The sequence below is a fragment of the Takifugu rubripes genome, chromosome 9 (assembly GCF_901000725.2).
Source record: "Takifugu rubripes chromosome 9, fTakRub1.2, whole genome shotgun sequence".
Classification (NCBI taxonomy): Eukaryota; Metazoa; Chordata; class Actinopteri; order Tetraodontiformes; family Tetraodontidae; genus Takifugu; species Takifugu rubripes.
The window spans coordinates 8789096-8807657 of NC_042293.1; the positions used below are offsets into that span (position 1 = coordinate 8789096).

The 18562-nt window shown below is 46.8% G+C and overlaps 1 protein-coding gene across 3 annotated transcripts in view; it reads left to right on the forward strand.

The window, feature by feature from the left end:
* dusp8a (dual specificity phosphatase 8a) overlaps positions 1–11773 on the forward strand; it is a 30819-nt gene extending 19046 nt beyond the window's left edge. For 2 of the 3 annotated variants that reach the window (XM_029841487.1, XM_003967389.3), the window contains exons 4-7: positions 7429–7595; positions 7691–7850; positions 8058–8181; positions 8358–11773. In XM_029841487.1, coding sequence (XP_029697347.1) covers positions 7429–7595; positions 7691–7850; positions 8058–8181; positions 8358–9531 — 1625 coding nt within the window. In that variant the 3' untranslated portion in view covers positions 9532–11773. Of the gene's footprint in view, positions 1–2263; positions 3144–7428; positions 7596–7690; positions 7851–8057; positions 8182–8357 lie in introns of those variants that run through there. The other variant, XM_011607262.2, reaches the window with a different exon arrangement.
* The last annotated feature ends 6789 nt before the right edge of the window (positions 11774–18562 follow it).

An 18562-nucleotide genomic window follows, 5' to 3' on the forward strand; every position in this document is an offset into this window, starting at 1 on the left:
CTTTTAACACATGCACGGAAGTCCCTGTGGAGATCAAGTCACATTAACTCAGAGTCTTCATCACATTAACCTGCCCTATCCGGGGAATGACGTCCCTTTTTCCTGTGACATCCTGACAGATGATCTGGGGTGTACCATATCACTCCTGTTGCTGCCTGTCTCACTAGGGAGGGACAGTCCACAGCTCCAACAAAAGAAATGACAAATTAATTAAACCTCCATTATATCATATTACTAATATATTCTTAAAATATTATTATTTACTTATTTAAGTCTTCTTCCCAGAGCAAAGATTTCAGTTTACAGTCTAATTATTTTGATTGTTGTGGTGCAGTTAATGATGATTTTATTTGTATTGTTTTGATATAACTGTTGGATTTTAAATTTGGGGCACATTTCCTCAAATGTGGTTAAGATCAGCCTCAAAAAGTTTCCCTGTGTCGTGTTAATTTCCAACTGGTGTTTGCACCATTCACAGCAAAGCCTCCGGTTTCCAGCACAGAAAAGCTGAGCCATGCTCATCCGGTCTTCAAGCCCCCTTCTATGTGTGTGTCTGTGTGTGTGTGTGTGTGTAAACTGTGTGTTGTCTCAGTAACAAGCTCTTGGGTCATAAAAAAAGCATGCTCTAAATCTAAGAGTTGTCAGCGGTGGGGGCTCTCACAGTGACCTTCCTAACTATTTCTGTCTGAGCGGGGCCCATATGTGCAGTCAATAAAAAACAGACCTGGATGTCATTTATAGCGACTTGGCTGTGATCGTCTAATTAACACACCTTCTATTCTGAGCAACGTTACCCTACTGACTAGAGGTAGATGGGTGGGGGGGGTAGTCTAGAGAGAGCAAAAGCACACTGTTTGCTTTAGAAAAGTGAGCATGCCGACATCACTGGCTTCTGTGGTTTGTCAATTTGCTGTTTGTTTGTACGTTTCAGTGCAAGTTTTTACTGCATTGAGCCTCATGGGGAAAACCAGGTGAGGTGTTAATGCAAACCGGTGTTTGGACAATTAGCGTGTGTGAAGTGTGCGTGACCCCAGCGAGACGCTGCAGTCTACCACATCTGTTCCAGCCAGGCGCACACAACGGCAGCTTTTGTTGATTTTTATGTATGTGACGGCGCACACGTGCGTTTGTTCTTGCCCTCTGTTATAACGCGTCTGCCCCATTTGACAAAGCCCGTCATCGCTAAGTGACCTATTTCCTCTCCCTCTCCTTCCCTCTGTAACCCCTGGTTGAACAAAAGGGTGACGTAAGGCTGTTCTCCCCCGAGTGTGGTCGTCCGGGGGTCTGCAGCCATCAGATGATGTCAGTCACTCAACATGCAGCTGCTCCCCTAACGAGACAGCTTGTATAAGCTTATTTACCTCATTTTGGAGATGTGCTCACCATGGCCGATGACCTAATGCACTTGAGAACCATCTGACTAGGTCTGAATGTAATCATATCTCAAACAGCCACATGGAAATGTGCTGATGCTTTTTTTTTGTATCATTAATGGCGCAAAATGCTAATGTGTCATTGTTGATGCAGTATTGTGTATGCTTAAAGGTTAAAGTGCTCCACGGGACTGGGTTTTACATTGTTTTCTACAGCCATACCTGCAGTAACATACATGTCGTATTTAGTGCTGGTTTGTTCCTACAGGTTTGTTTATAACCTGTCACATGCATGTTAGAAGCTTGCTTTGTTTTCCTCTTTCCATTTTTGCCTCATTTCCAGCTACACTGCCTTTTTTCTCCTCCGGCACCAGAACCTTGTGTCCAAACACGAGTTTGTTAGACATGAACCAGTGCAGGAAACCCAGTGAAGTCACACATTCCCTTACCTTCACTGAGAAATCAGCTTTCAGCACATTGACAATCCTAATCCCTCTGCAGCTGTTGTACATTTAAGGCAATCAAACTAACGGAGCGATTTGGCTCCTTCTTGTTTTGATGTACGTCTTTGTTAAATTTGCAGATACTTTAATAAAAGCAGTCTTCACGGCCTAATGTGAAACAGGCTGGAAGGAACTTCAAAACGGTGCCTGTCGATCTGTATTATTACATCAAAGTGTGACGACCATGGACCTTATGCAACCACACAAACGTGCTCATCATTACACCCTCTACAAATGAGGGGTTTTCCTCTCTTCTAGGACTATTGCGAATAAAATAAAATCAACTGACAGGTCAGAGTTATACATATATATATAGATTTTCACCGTCCTCCTCTGATAGGGTCCTGCTCCACAGCTCGGCCCCTGTGTTGGCTGCATATTTGGTGGATGAGTAAGGAATGTGGTTACATGCCTCAGACGTTAGTTATGATGGAGCTCAGGCTCCACAAGAGAAGGCGGGTGCAAGGGGAGGTAGCAGCTCACGGCAAGTGAGCTCATTCACCCTCCGTGCGCGACGAGAGATCGCAGCTCCGTCATCCTTTTTGCAGAGAGACAGGGGAGGAGGGACTAAGAGGGAGGAGCCTCGGCTCGCAGCTGAGCCAATGAGAGCGGAGGGAATCGTAGCAGCAAAACAATAGTGGGCTGCTCTTCTGGCGGTGGACTCAGAGACAGAGAGTGCAGTCAGAGAGACACACACAGACGCTCTGTGAACCAGCTGCAGGCAGATTACATCTGGGTTATATACATACAGACGCCCGCGTCACCTTTCCTCTTTTTCTGCACGGGTGTCTGTTTTCACAGAAATACCAGACTCGTGCATTGATGCCGAACCTTTTGAGGAATTTTTGCGCTCTTTTCGTGGGATTCTGGTGGACCTGAGGTATTCTGGACTATCTGTTGTGGTTCTTGGTCACCACCTGGGATCTGGAACCCACTGACTTTCACCAGAATTGATCACAAGTAGGAGTTTTACCTACACACAGCGCGGGGACTCATCTTAATCAGTCCTCCGTGGAAAGCGTTTGTGTTTGGAAGGCTTTTTTGGACATTTCTTGTGTGGCGGAGGCTCGTTTCATCCCTAAAAAAAGGGGGGGATCACCAGAACATTTCCACCTGTGCATTAGCGTGTGCATGAGTGTGACCTGGGGAATGCCTTTGGATGTGATGATTGCCCCAGCGGAGGACTGTTTTTGGCCAGACCTACAGGAAACAAACATGAGGTTGAAGATCAGGGTCCGCCGAATGAAGGAAGGCAGAGAGCTGCGAGGTGTGTATCCACATGACATGGCTGTGTTTTTGTGTTAATAAGTTTGTTATATCTCCCCTTCGTGTTGATCAGGAGGTTAAGGTTTAGGATGTAGGTTATTGCCGCGTTATACAAAGACTGATGCTTTAATGTATTGAAAGGACGAGCCCAGAGGGGTAGCGTTATATCTTATGCATGAGGAGGAAAGCCCCTGCTGATGTTTTCTGCACTGCAGTTGCACGCATTGGCACAGCATTGAAGTATTTCTCTAAATGCCCACACATTCAATTATTTTAAATACATGCACGGGATTAGTCATTATATTTACTGTTAAGACACATTAGCAGATATGTTGTTTCACTGACATGTTGAAGAGACGCCTTTTTACTCAGCCAAGACCGAGAAAATGTGTCCTCTCAGCCTGAAGCCACATTTATGTAAAAGTATAGAAGCTTTTTCTCTCAACTCTTATCAGCTCTGTTCTTTGTGTGGCTCTGCAGGTGTTTAAAAAAATCTCCTTTCTCACAGACTGAGGTAATAGAGAGGAAATTCTTTTCATATGCCACCATGCCATGAATTATGATCTGTGCATGAATTTAAGGAAGCTTGGGGTGATCAGAGGAACTCAAATGTTGGGTAATGCTTCTGCAGTCTTTGCAGGCATATGTGAACGTTTATCAGAGAGCCGGCTGGAGGCAGTTTGCACAGCAGCGCTCAGCACCTGCTCTGGTTCACACTGTTACTGTAGGTGTGTTTCTTTGTGTGCAGGTGCACGTGCTTCATGTGTCAAACTCGCATGCTCGGATCAGATTAGCAAAATAAAAAAATAATAATCACACCCCAGTAGATGAAAATAGAATCGTGCCTGTCGCTGGATATTTTCAGACCTTTCTGCTCAGTTGGCGAGTGAATGTGGGTGAGATTAGGGGAGGATTTACACAGGGAGAGAGCGCTAATAAAATACTAAAATAAGCTGCTGTCAACGCAGATAGGCTAAGTGGTGACGGTAATGAACGGCTTCGCTGTTAAACGGGCAGGCGTGTTTCATCATGCAGTCATTGTCGGCAATTGCCATCATCATCCTGAAGCCCCGCGTGAAAAGGGATGACCTCATCCCTCTACCTCATCTATGCTCCGTCAATCTACAACTGACAGACGCGGCCCACTCTAGCGCTCCCCACTGCTAAAGAAAAAAAATGCACACACGCACCCTGCCATTGCTTCTGCCTTTGTGCAGCTGAGGGGGATATTGTGCAATGATGTCATGTTGGGAGACTGAAGGATGGCAGTGGGGGGGTGCAGGAGGGGGGTTGCCATTGAGATGCTAATGTCCCTTCATAGTGGAGGGGACAGCTGGAGGGCCACAGAGCATGGCGTCATGTCTCCTTCGATATGAAGCTCAGAAGAGAGTGATAGAGAGGTGCAGGGTACTCATTCAGGCAGATCAATGCCCCCCAGGCTGTGTGTGTCTGTGTGTGCCTGTGTGTGCCTGTGTGTGCCTGTGTTTCCATTTACAGATGAGTTAAAGAGGGCAACCGCGAGCGAATGAACAGAGGGGAGGGTTGTATTGACGAGGCAGTCGATTGTACCAGCAGCAGTGATGTAACAGGCCAGAGCCGGCAGGTGTTGTGTGTCTCTGGCTGCCTGGTCAATATCTCCAGGATTCCACTTCCACTAACGTTTGTGTCGAATCACCCACCCACCCCACCTCCCAAACTCAGGTTATACCGGCGAGGAGTCGTCAGTCGCTGCCTGAAAACAAAACCGACGAAGGACTCCACTCTGACCGAGCAGGAGAGGAAAATAAGCAGTTGCATAAGTGATGAAGGAGACAGAGGGAAACGGAAAAAGGAAGCCTCCGCCGCCAAGCCTCGCCGATGGCAACTCGGCGGCCTGTTTCCCGAACATTTTTTTTTCTCAAAATTCAGACTATGTGTTCATAATTAGGTTAGTCACATCCTGTCTATGCATATTTTCCAGTTAGAGTTACAGATGCATGACGCATCCTGTCCCCCCCTCCAAAAAAAGAAAAAATCAAAAAGTACACTTCTGTTTCTTTTCATATTAAACTACAGTGTTGGATGAAACTTGAGCGTTTATCTCCACCGTCGATCCCGCTGAGGTGAACTCATCCGTCCCTGTTGACTTTCTGATGTCATCATCTTCAGAGACAGCCGGGCCGCTGTGTGTCACAGGGTATTTTCAGTGATGTCACTGTGACCGCTTGTGTGTGTGTGTATGTGTGTGCCTTGTGTTCACAGATAGGAATGGCCAGATGTGTCATTGTGGTCCTTTGGGAAACGTGAAGCCTTGTCTCGTTGGGTTATTTGATGTTCAGTCTGACTGTCCTTTGGACTTGTTGTCCCACTTATGCCCCCTCGTGACAGTCGGCTGTCATTAGCATCACCACACTTGACCGTCTGAAGTGTTGGTGAGGTCACAAATAATGCCTTATCTCCATTTATGTCAGCTATGGCTGCGAAGAAGGTGTTGGCAATTGCATTTGGGCTGATGTAATGTTGCTTTAATGCAATAGCAGCTCCAGATCAGGCGGAGGCACTCTTGATGTCCCGATCTGTTATCTCTGACTTCAGTCTCCCGTGATGCCAGTGACCCCCTTACTCACTCATGACATCAGCTGCAGTAATTGTGGCTGTGCCCATGGATATATTTGGACTGGATATTTTTCCAGTTATGCTCACTTCCTTTCATCCATGTAAACCTTAAACAAAATCGCTGTCTCCACTGTGGAACGTCCTGTCTTCTGTCCTTCTAACAACTCTCTAACAATGTTCTTGCAGAAACAGGAAGATTGTCGCGGTGTGATGTCAGGCTTTTCCTGTTGATCTAAGCGTCTCCAGGAACATGCTGCTTCCTCGCACAAGTCCACTTTGACAAATGCTATATGTCATGTCATTATTTTGGCACATGTGTCTCCTTCAGAAGGAGCTTGGGAACTGAGGAACCAGGAAGTAACCCTTCAAAGAACTTCCCTTCCTCCACATGCTTTAGTAATTAGTGACAGCGGAGCACCACCCTTTTATAGGACCACTAGAAAGATGCTGTGGCGGAAATTCTACAGTGAAACCACAATCCAGTGCCAAATTCTGACCTACAAATGGATGTTTATGGTGATGATGTCATCCGCCACACACCGAAGCGCGGCAGCTAGCTTCAGCTGCCTTTTTATATCCTCAAAGTTATCTGACGCCTGTTCTTCCATCTATCCTTCTTTCTCCTTCCTCCACTCTACCCCCCATGTGGAGTGCTGATGTCATTGCTCCTCCAGTTGCCATTAATAGTTGGATACAGACAGATCCTCTGCACTCCGCTCTTAAAGAGACAGCGTGCCCACAATAGATTTGGTCATGAGCGTGTGCCGTCTTCTGCAGCCCAGAGCAGTTGCTGTCCTCCGAACATTTGCAGTTTGTATTTTACAGCTTTTAAGATCTCGTGTGTGTTTAAGGGACAGTCAGCCAGCAGTTGCTACATGCAGTTGGGTGTTTGTTACAATGGGAAGCCGTGTCCTGCCTGCGCTGTGCTGCGTGTGCTACTTTAGAACAGTGATGTCATGTCTCACTCACTCTCACTGCTCTAAGTGCCTGTGTGTGTGTGCACGCCTGTGTCTGCGTGCAAGTGTGTGTGCATGTATTTGCTGTTCGTCCCAGATTGGGTTAGGCAGGGCTGAACCTAGATCAGTTTCTAATATCCTTTCTGGGGCTCAGGGTTTCCTGAAGTACTCTGCTCTCTTCTGTACACTCCCTGGTGAGGTCATTACCCACTCCTTAATACACACATTCCTAACCCCGCCCACTTTGGCGCTCGCCTTGCAGTTACACAACTGAGACTGAATATTGACAACATATTGCTGATGTGATTCTGTCCTTATTTTGTGTGTTTGTGTGGTTGTTGGGGTGGCTCGGGGGGTTACTGGGCCTCTGTCCTGGCCCTGCACCTGTGGCCTCTTTCATTCCCGCAGCCTGACGCAATGGTCTGCTACAGGACATGAGCTCATGCAGGAAACAGAGAGACACACACGCCTAAAGCGGAGCCGCCTGCCTCTTAAAGGGCCACACATACACATTCCTGGCTGCCCAGAAGTTAACCTAGCGTGCACAGACGGCCTCTGTCTTTGCTCCTGTTGCTGGAAGCAGACCCAAACCCCAGACATTGTGGCCTCAGAGAGGCTATAGAGTGTCAGTCTGCTAATGTTCACAATAAGGTCTTTGCAGTTCCCAGCACGAGTATGGCTGTTATAAAAAAGAATAGTGTGTCTAACCAGTTCTGTCCTCTTCTTTCTCTGCAGGAGGTTTTGCTGCATTCTCCTCCTGTTTTCCCGGCCTGTGTGAAGGGAAACCTGCCACAGCTCTACCTATGAGCCTGTCCCAGCCCTGTTTGCCTGTGGCTAACGTTGGGCCCACACGAATCCTGCCGCACCTCTACTTGGGCTCGCAGAAGGATGTGCTGAACAAGGTACAAATTGGGTGTTTTATCCAGGTCACCCAAACCTCACTGTCCTTCCATCACAACGGGACAACCCTGAACTGACTTGATCTTGGTCTCCGCAGGACCTCATGGCTCAAAACGGAATCACCTATGTGCTCAACGCCAGCAACACCTGTCCTAAGCCAGACTTCATCAGCGAGGGCCACTTCATGCGCATCCCAGTCAACGACAACTACTGTGAGAAATTGCTCCCCTGGCTGGACAAGACGAATGAATTCATCGGTAAGATGAGGCGGAGAGCAACGTCATTTGATACAACGTTGTTGTGCTCACGTGCTGCTTTGATAACAATAGCAGCAAGTACACCACATCCGTCCTGATGACCCCCCTCCTTGTGTTCTTCCAGGAAATGCTAGTTTACGTTGAACAGATGTTGATTGTCTGCATAGATTTTACTAAAGATGTGTATTCATACCTGTCCTCCCACAGACAAAGCGAAGGTGTCAAACTGCAGGGTCATTGTGCACTGTCTGGCTGGAATCTCACGCTCGGCAACCATAGCTATTGCATACATCATGAAGACAATGGGCTTGTCATCAGATGATGCCTACAGGTGAGCTTGGCCCTCCCACCAACCTCCCACTGAGCTAAGGTTACAGTATCACTAGGCCTTTTTCTCAGCCTTCCCCTAGTTCTGAGAATCAAATCAGGCAGAAAATGTGTTGTATCAGCAATGTTGATCACTTTTGCGGCGCCGGTCTATATTCACCGTCCCTCTCTTGCTTCCAGATTCGTCAAGGACCGCAGACCGTCCATATCCCCCAACTTTAACTTCCTCGGTCAGCTTCTGGAGTTTGAGAAGGAGCTCCGTGTGCTGCAAGCTCTAAACTCAGACGACAAGATCTCTGAAAATAAGGCTAAGCAAACCTCAGAAGTCAACGGAGTCAATGGCTTTGAGATGAACGGTCACCATAGCAACCACGACTCATCTGCGACAGAGCCAAATATGCCACCAGAACCTAAGCTGTCGTCGCCCACCTCACTCCAGCAAGGCTTTAATGGTCTGCACCTCTCTGCGGAGAGGATCATGGACACTAACAGGCTTAAGCGCTCCTTTTCCCTAGACATTAAGTCAGTCTACACCCCCAACAGTCCCCACTGCCTGGGCCTGGCACCCGCGCACTCTGAAGACGTCCCAAAGCTCTGCAAGCTCGACAGCCCGGGAACGGGCACCACCAACGGCGTTTGCTCCCAGTCTCCCATTCTGGACAGCCCCAGCCCCTTAGACTCGCCATTTCCCTCCCCGGGCAGCGGTGGCAGCATTGGAGGCCTACGGTCCGGTTCTTCCTCTTCCAGGCCGAGGAGAAAACCCAAACACTGCTCTGCCAGTTCCCCAGTTCATGCCCAGCTGCACCAACCCCCACAGTCACTCAGCTTGTCACTGGACGGCAAGAGCCCGGGTCTGGACGAGAACCTTAAAGGCTCTCTGCTCCTGTCGCTGCCCTCCCTGCCAACCATCGGCTCTGGGGCCATGTGGACCAAACACAGAGACACTGTCCAGGCCACTACTCCTGTTACTCCTGTCACCCCGACCACAGATGCCCCCTGGCACTTTGGGGCCGAGGAGGGCTTTGAGGGAGGTATGGAACTGGGCGGAGCCGGCGTGGGCGACAGGGAGGAGACGTCGGTGAGGTTCGGGAGCAGTTCCGCATACGTGGCGTTTGGGTGCAGCGAAGGGGTTCGTCTACAAGACAAATCTCAGAGGGAAACTGCCCCAACGACACAGACACAGAGAGACCACCGAGACACCAGCGGACCAGCGACGGACAAGCAGTTCAAGCGGCGCAGCTGTCAGATGGAGTTCGAAGAGGGGATCTCTGAGACGCGAACCCGGGAAGAGCTGGGCAAGATTGGCAAGCAGTCGAGCTTCTCTGGGAGCATGGAGATCATTGAGGTCTCCTGACACATAATGGAGGCGATCCTAGCTTCCCGTCTGGGGACGAAAAGGGACCTTGTTGGAGGGAGAACAGGAAGAGGGCATTTAAGAGGTGCCCCCTTTTGGACAGTGTTAAAGACTCAAAAATGAGTGGACAAATCAATATTGGTCGTGAAGAGGTCCAGCAGACAAGCTGACTTTCACCCCCGAACTGACAGAACCTGCGATATGGTGCTTAGCAGACCATAACTACCATGAACTCTTACATGGACGGACAAGCGGAGGACAGTAAATTTAAGCAGGTGACTGCAGGTACGAAGAGCTCGGAGAAGCTCGGAAAAATAAACAGAAAAAAACCCAAATGTCGTGTTGCATCCTTCCTACACAGACTATCTCCTCTGAGCGCATGCCTGTGGTCAGAAATGGCGTGCTTGTGATTCAAACTGAGCCCCATCTCTTCTTCAAAGCTGCCCCCCCCCCCCTCAAGTGACAGAACACCTCAGTCCTCTCCTTTCTTCCCTTTGACTCTTCCGGCAGCACAACACGAACAGCAGTATCGGTGCACCGCCCTGTAGCTGAGATCCCTAGCAGGACGTAAGCAAACGGCGGCACTGCGTCCAAACAATGAAGGATCCTCTGTTGCTGAGTTAACGGGCAGCGTCCCCCCCGCCCCCCACCCCTCCCCGAAGCACAGTTTGTCTTTGACTCCCTTGTTTTCAGTGTTAACGGCGTGATGGGAGGACAATTTTGGGATGCTGGTGAAGGTCCTTTTGTGTCCCTTCAGCTGGTTTATCCAACCCCCTTCGGTCACCACCCGAGCATGCACCAGAGAGGCTGACAACAGACAAATTCTATACATTACATACATTACTCTATATATAAATTTTAATGGACTTCTAATGGAAGTTTTGTTCACTTTGAGTTTTAATTTATTGTATTTGGTTCATTCTGGCAATGAGAAATAATATAATGTTTTGTGAATTTCTTTTCTTTTCCTCTTATGTTGAATGATTATTATTATTATTATTTGCTGTATGGTATTTATGAACACACACAAATACACACATTGGACAAAATCAACAAACAATATGTGCTGTTCCTTCTTTGAGATGCGTGAAGTTTGATTGATTTTTTTATTTTTTATTTTCTTTGCACCTTTATGCTTTCTGATAACCAACTTCATTTACTCCTGACACTCCCAAAGCCAGTTTATTTAGTACAAATATAATCTTTGTTGCTTATGTGGAGGACACAGGCTTCCTCAGTGGACACGTCCATGGCAGCCACATCTCTGTTTTGGCTCTTCTACAGTCCGGATTCATGTTTCTCACACACGAGGGCTCGAGCGTCGGCTAAAAAAAGACCTTTGTTTGCCTGCAGATGACGACGGACATGCTAACGATGCTCGTGTGCGGTTTAATGAGGGCTAGACTTAGAGCTCAGAGTTAGAACTCTCACCTCCGAGCCAGCAAGGGATCATTATCGCCATAGCTCATCCCACCAAAGCTGAAAACAACACACACAAGCACGCGTTCATACATTGCGTTATATGCATTTAGATATGTTCCCACGCGTGTCAATGCCCTACACACATGCACACACACCCTTATGTTCATTCTCAGGGGATCCTTCAGTGAGCCAAGCCCGACAGTGGGCACACAGCTGCTGGTACATCAGCACAACGCATGTCTGTAAAGCTCCCTTGCGTTTTTTTTCTTTTTTTTTTTACTATTTCCAAAGCTTTGATTTCCAAACGAAAACAGCATAACATTGAGAGAAAAAAAAGTTGAGCTCAAATAAATGAAAAATTTAGCTCTCCTGGTGTGAGAGGATTATTTATTTATGATGTAAATGTGTTGTTTTTTTCCTCCCCCCTTCCACCCATTATTATCTTCCTTTCCTGGTGATTTCTGACATTGGGCTGCTGCAGCTGAAGTAATTTAAAGAGTGATTTCCGTGTTGCCCCAGGCCTCCGTAACCATCCCCTCCTGACTTTTTTTTAAGAAAAAAAATGTTAGAATTATTTATGACATGTAAGAAGGATGATGCAGGCTGTCCCATTTGCTAAAATGTTATCTATTATTATTATTATTATTACTATTATTCTGTTATGTAAATAGCAACAGTGATTAGACGAGTTTTTAAAAGAAAATCCTGATACCTTAGGCTGCTTGACGCAAAAATACCTCAGGTTCTATTGAAAGGCTTTTCCTTCCCCTGTACATGTTTTGTGAAATGAGACAAGAATACAGACATGACAAAATACAAACCCTTCTCTGCTTCTTCTGTATGTGTGTGTGTGGGTGTGTGTGTCTGGGGGGTCCACTTGCTCCAGTTTGCTGACAGGATGATGAATTATTAAAATGACGCTCTCAAAAAATAAGCTATGATGTAAATGCGATGTTAATCTGACAAGTTCAATATTAACCACCCCACAGTGGGCGTCATGGTCCCGTCCTGTCCGATTTCTATTCATTTTTATCAGACACTCTCTCTAGAAACGTTGAGCCTCAGCCCTGTTTGGAGGTTCATGGATCACTGAGACAAAACAGAAGATAAACACCCAATGCATACTGTACATCCGTGACTTCAAACCAAGCTAAGTTTATTTTTTATAGCACATTTTAAAAAAAAAAACAGTGGACCAAAGTGAATAAAGTTAAAAATACCCGCTCCCTCGTTAATGAAATTACATTGGACTAATTTACCACCTGAAAAACAGGAGACGTGTGCGACAAAGAGAGGTCTGTGTCCCCTGAGGACACAGAGTACACAAAATAACAGCAACTCTAAAATGGATGGATGTGTGTGTGTGTGTGGGGGGGGCATTGATTCTGCAAAGACAGTTTTGGTTTCATGATGTCAGCAGCTCCGCACATACAAACACCCCTCTGACAGAGAACTGACGTACACAGGTGTCAGGGGGTGAAGACAAAGGTGAATAGCACACACACACAAACACACACACACACACACACACAACACAGATGGCCCTGATTATTTTCACCAAGCACAATGTTGCTTTAATGACTGTTTGACAGAGTCCAAAAGCAGACAGGCAAAGATAATGGCATTACCAGCATCTCCAGCTGGGTCCTCCTGCTCACCCACGTGCGTGCTTGTGTTTTTATGACCCTTTTGAGAATTCTCTGCAGCGGGACCACCACGCTATTGGAATAATAAAGGTAAATCTAACACCGGCCCATCATCTGTGTGTGTTCTTCTCCTTGATCTTGGCAGATAATCTTGTCATAACACAGCTTCTCCCTCTGTGCGCCTGTTTTCACGTGTCCTCAACTTACCTTTGCATCTGTAAAGGAGGCAACCTGCACATCTGCAGCCACCTTCCCAGGCCTGATGCATTTTTAAGGTTTAATTGGCAGCATATCCCTGAGTGTGTGTCGCCCCTCTCCCGCCGGCTGATGGGTGCCAGGCCTTCTGCATGGAAACAGTTAGGAAGTGTTACGTCAGCAGGTTGCAGTCTTCCCATCCGTTTTTCCACGTTTTCACATAACAGGCCCACTTTCTTCTCCTTCTTTAATCCACGCTGCTTTTTCCCCCCTCAAACATCCATCTCCGGCTCACACTCATTACCCACATTTACTGCTCGAAAGTTGCGTCAGCAGCATTCCGCACTTTTCCACGCGTCACCAGGGGTGACTGACTCCAAGCAGCATTTCTCACCCCCTTTTTTTTGTTCCATGGAAAACTCTTGTCCTTATATAACCCTGGAGCCTGGCTGACTGCTTGTCCTACTAGTCTTCTCCTTCTCGTCCTCTCGCTCATCCCAGTCTGTAATGCAGTGGGGGCTGAAACTCCACTTTGGTGGGCTGGAAGATGGCGCCAGCCCACAGCAACAACAGCCTCAGTATCCAAACTCTGCTGCTGCTGCGGTTGTTGTTGTTGTTGTTGTTGTGCAGTGAGAAACAGCCCCTCCAGGAGAGCATCCCAGCCCGGAATGGGCGCAATAATCCCACCAGCTCTCCACAAGCTCCTGAACTGACCTGCTTCTATCTGGGATCATGTTGTTTTGGTTACCAGTCTACAGGCTTTAGATGATCAGTTACTGTCTATTTATTGTTGTCATGGTGACCCATTACAGCATGTCCTGACCTGACAACAAAGACTGGAGCTATCTGACATCTGCCGCCTTGGTCCTGCTAGCGCTATGATTAATACATTTAACATGATGCTCAGTGTTCATGATACAGTCTTGGAGCCCTGAACATGGTGGACCCTCAGAGTCCAGAGTTTACCCCCATCCAGCGGATGGGGGGAGGGATAAACAATAAACTGGGAGGATCAGCAGAAGACATAGTGTGGATGTCAGGAGCCATCTACAGATTTCAGCAACATTATGACATGAAATCAGGTTTTGGAGACAGAAATAGGTCCATATTTTCACATCTGTGACCATGTGAGGATGTGTATCGTCTCGGTCCATCAGGGTGTTGGAATAAATGATAACAGACGCTGATCAGACAGACAGGTTACGTAACTGACTGCTGCCACCTGCTGCTGCTAGAGGCAGAGCAGGGAGGTGGCGGCTGATCAATTGGTCCTCTGGTCGGTCCAGTCACAGGTCCGGCGTGCATCATTCGGCCTGTGTGTGTGTGTGTGTGTGTGTGTGTGTGTGTGTGTTGCTTACTTAAGCGGTTATTTGTGCTGACATTTGTCTCTTTCTTCCCAAAAGGTACAACACCAAATCTCTATCTCTGTGTCTCTGTCTCTCTCCCCCCTCTCTCCCTCACTCTCTCCCTCTCTCTCTCTGTCTCTCCCCCCTCTCTCACCCTCACCCTCTCCCTCTCTTTCTCTCTGACTCCCTCTTGCTATTAGTCGACGTATCACATATCTCAGCGTCTGCAGCTCAGAAACCACATCCAGGGACCACCACAGAAGAAGACAGCATCTCAGGTGGATGTGGCGTGCCTAACAGCAGGGCAGACGTTGCCTCATCTCACACCAAAGTTTGTCTGCAGTCATCTTTGACTTTGGCACATGAGCTCATGTGGCACGTTTCCATGGAGACTGCAAACAACGTGGACCATCATTTGAAGGCCACACCAAACACAAGTGACCACACGATTTTTATTTTCTTTTAATTCAATGGTCCTGTTGGGACCTGAATGGAGCTAATCGAGCTTACTGTTGCATGGGAGGTTTCAGGGATCGTGGGTAACTTCTTTGATCCTATATGGTGCGGAATTTAATCATCAAAGCTAAAGGAAGCCCAGTTGAATTTTTTAAACTTGTTCTCGTCGGCAGGATGACTGAGAACATTCACAGGATGGTTTATGATGTGGACCTGGTATCTAATCCCCCTTCCCAAGCTTAACCTAGCCTTGATTCTTATGTTCAGCCACCTACAACAACAACAACACCAACCTAAACCAAAGTCCACCCTTTAAACCCACTCCCAATCCTCAACTGGACCTTTAAAGTTGGCGGGACAGCTAAAATGTCCATATTTTTCAATGAAATGTGCGTGGAAATGTGTGTTGGTCCTCACAATATATCACATAAAAGAATGCACACTTCTATCTTTGTGGAGGACTTAATGCATGACCCAACCCCTCAACCTAACCATCCTAACTATCTGACTAATCCTAATCCTAATCCTAATCCATAACCCTGACTCTGACCTAAACCCTCAACCTTTGATGTTGATGTCTTAACCTTCAAACGGTCCTCTGAATTTTTGGGGGCCAACCAAAATGTCATCATTTCCCATAAATGTCCTCACATTGCAAGTACACACACAGACACAGACACAGACACACACACACACACACACACACACACACACACAGTGGGGTGTTTGTGGCTGCTACTCTGTTATCATTTCTCTCCTCTCTGCTCATGACCTCAGAGCCACATGTGAGCTATTTTTGTAGCGTTGCCTCCAGCTGAAAATTACGTCATGTCTGATTTACATCAAACATGGAAAAAAAAACCAAAAAGAGCATATTTTCGCCGAGCGATGTGCACGGAAATAACAGTCAAAACAAAAGAGGATGTTTGACTGTTCTGAGGATGATGATGAAGCGTTTCACCATCTTCTGCTTTTCAGTCTGCAGAGGAAAAAACCAGAAACTTTTCTCAGTTTTGTAACTGTTAAAATTGCTAGTTTTTCTTCTCGTTTGTGGTACAAGCATGGTGTTTCTTTCTCTGTCTTTATTTCTTTCTTTCTCTTTCGTCTTTTTTCTTTCTCTCTCTCTTTCTTTTTTTCACAGCGCTGCAGTCAGGTAGGTCGACAGACATCAGTAATGTGTGTGGCTAACACTGACTCATCGCGAAGACATCAGGCGTCAGTGTGGAGCCAGCAGTAACACACACACACACACACACACACACACACACACACACACACACACACACAACACACACGCAGACTTGATGGTGCCGACAGTATGAAATTCAGTAACGGCATCACTTTATGTTTTTGATCATTACTGAGAAGTTGATGATGAGCTCAGATCCATAAGTGTAACCACAGTAAACTCAACTCACACACACACACACACACACACACACACACACACACACACAAACATACGCACGTACGCCCACACAGACACACACACATTATCCATGTGGAGATAGATTATAATGACTGTTATATACTCAAAATCCATCTTCTCTCATATTTAACAATTATGCAGTTTGCACTATTTTGATTTGGGGGGTTCAATTGTCGCACACACACACACACACACACACACACACACACACACACACACGTGACAAATCTGAAACTTTATTTTCTGACAATCCAATTTGTCATCACCATCTATCATTTGTTGTTGGGGGGTACAAAATGTCTTTTAATCTGCAAAAGAAAATAACACCCTGTACTGTTACGATTTGATTTATTTAAGCACACACACACAGACACACACAGACACAGACACAGACACCCACACACACGTGCCTCATTGCAACCATTAAACATTCATTATTCATGCAAGAGTAATGTGAGGTGTCTCCATTTTAATGCCTCCTAATGGCTTTTTGAGTTGCTGCTGGCAGCGATGAATAAATCATATTAGTCACGCTGAGGCCAAAACCTCATTCTCTTTGTCATTATGTCAATCTAAAAGTGTGTTTCTGTGTGTGTGTGTGAGTGAGTGAGACAGACATGTTGTGGGGAGGCGTCAGATGAACTGATCCCATAGCCGCTCCGGCAGCAACGATGACGTAGAATCTATCGACTCCGGAACCGTTGGTATTGACAGGTAGATGAGTTTCAGGAAGTGACCTTGGCTAACTCGGTTCGGCACCTGAATCAGGCCCATCTCGTTTTACCGCTGAGCGCATCACTGGCACCAGCCGTCTTCATGAAAACAAGCTCACAAGAGGCAAATATAGTCCACGGGCCTGAAATCTGCACCACAGAGAAGGCGAGGAAGAGGAGACAAATGCTGATCTGGGGCCTTTTTCAGTGTAATGCATCTAAAATGATGTCATGTTTGGAGACCAACACAAAAACCCCTAAAAAACTACAACTAAATGATCATAAAAACACAATTGTCCATGTGGAGATAGATTACAATGACTGTTTTATACTCAAAAGGCATATTTTCTAATATTTAACAATTATGCAATTTGCCCTAATTTGATTTGGGGGGTTCAACTGAAGCACATATAATTAGACACTAAAATAAGAACAGACAGATACCAAGTGAACTTAAAAAAAATTTAAAATCGCTTTCACACCTGCTGCCTGTCGTGTTTTGGAATGTGCACGTTAAAGGCAAAACAATGTTTTTTTCTCTCAAACATGTAAATTACAACCGTTTTAACTAAAGTGTTAGTTTTCATTACGTCTACAGTACAACTGATAGATATTAGACTTGGAAACCAGTAAAGGTGATGAACACATATCAAACACCGCCCTCGTGTGGCTCTTTGCGGCGCTGCATCAGGATGGAGCCCCACGGCTCCGCAACTGTCAATCAAACGCCCGACTCCGCCTTCCTTCGACCTGATTGGACGCAGCCAGAGCGCCGGAGTGACGGAGAGCCAATCAGGTGCCTCTGCCTCCTGTTAACAGGGCTCTACCGGGTTGGCCTCTATCGCCTGTGCGCTGCTGTTATTTATAGAAGCCGAGGTTAGGAAGACGAATGCAGGGGATGGGAAGAGAGGGGGAACCCGGGGGGTAATGCTCTGGCAGACAGAGGAGGAGGCCGAGCAACCGCAGGGAACGGGCACATCGTCCCTACCTTTATTTCACGAGAAAATTGAATAAAATAGGAAAACTAAGACTGGAGACCGCTTCTTAAAGATGGTGGGTTCAGATGTGGAATTATGAAGAACAGGATTAAGTTAACCCCAAAACAACGGCCCCTAACTAGGAACAGTCAAATATCAGCCAACTCTTTAAATCATTGGGTGTTAATTTCCCGGATCGATGACCGAGATCCACACAAACCGATCAGTGTTGAGCAGGTCCCGTCTGCAAATCGTTCAGATACATGGGTAAATATTCCTGCCGGTGCCTGTGATATATCTGGCCGTAGCTATAACTGCCCTGTTGGCCCAGGATGGGTCAATGAGCACAAATACCCTCCTGCGTGAATTTATGGCGACATGCTCCGAATGAGTCTGGGTGCGGGCAGCTCTTATTCTGTTCCGGACTGTGCTTTATTATGATGAAAACCACTAAAGTCAGAGACCCGGGCAGATTAACTGGTGCCTCTATTGACCCCCAAACCACCACTCTGTGCGCACCGTGTCACTTTAGATTCCCGTCAAATCCAGCGGCACACAGCAGACTGCAGATCTGTGCCCACAGGCCCCATCTGCACCCTCGGACTGGTGTAAATGAATCCCAGCGTTTGGTGTTTTCGTCATCAAAACGGATTTGAAATGTGAATCTGAGCGTCAGACTGGCACCGCGTACATCGCCGTTAATAACAACCCTCTCCTCCTTCTCTGCACATTTAATACATTAAAATAATGCCCCGGGGAATTGTGACAATAAAACGCCGCCGCCTTTTAGCCGGAATCGTCGCAAAGACTTGTAAAAAAGAAATGATCTGAGTGCATCCGTGCCGAC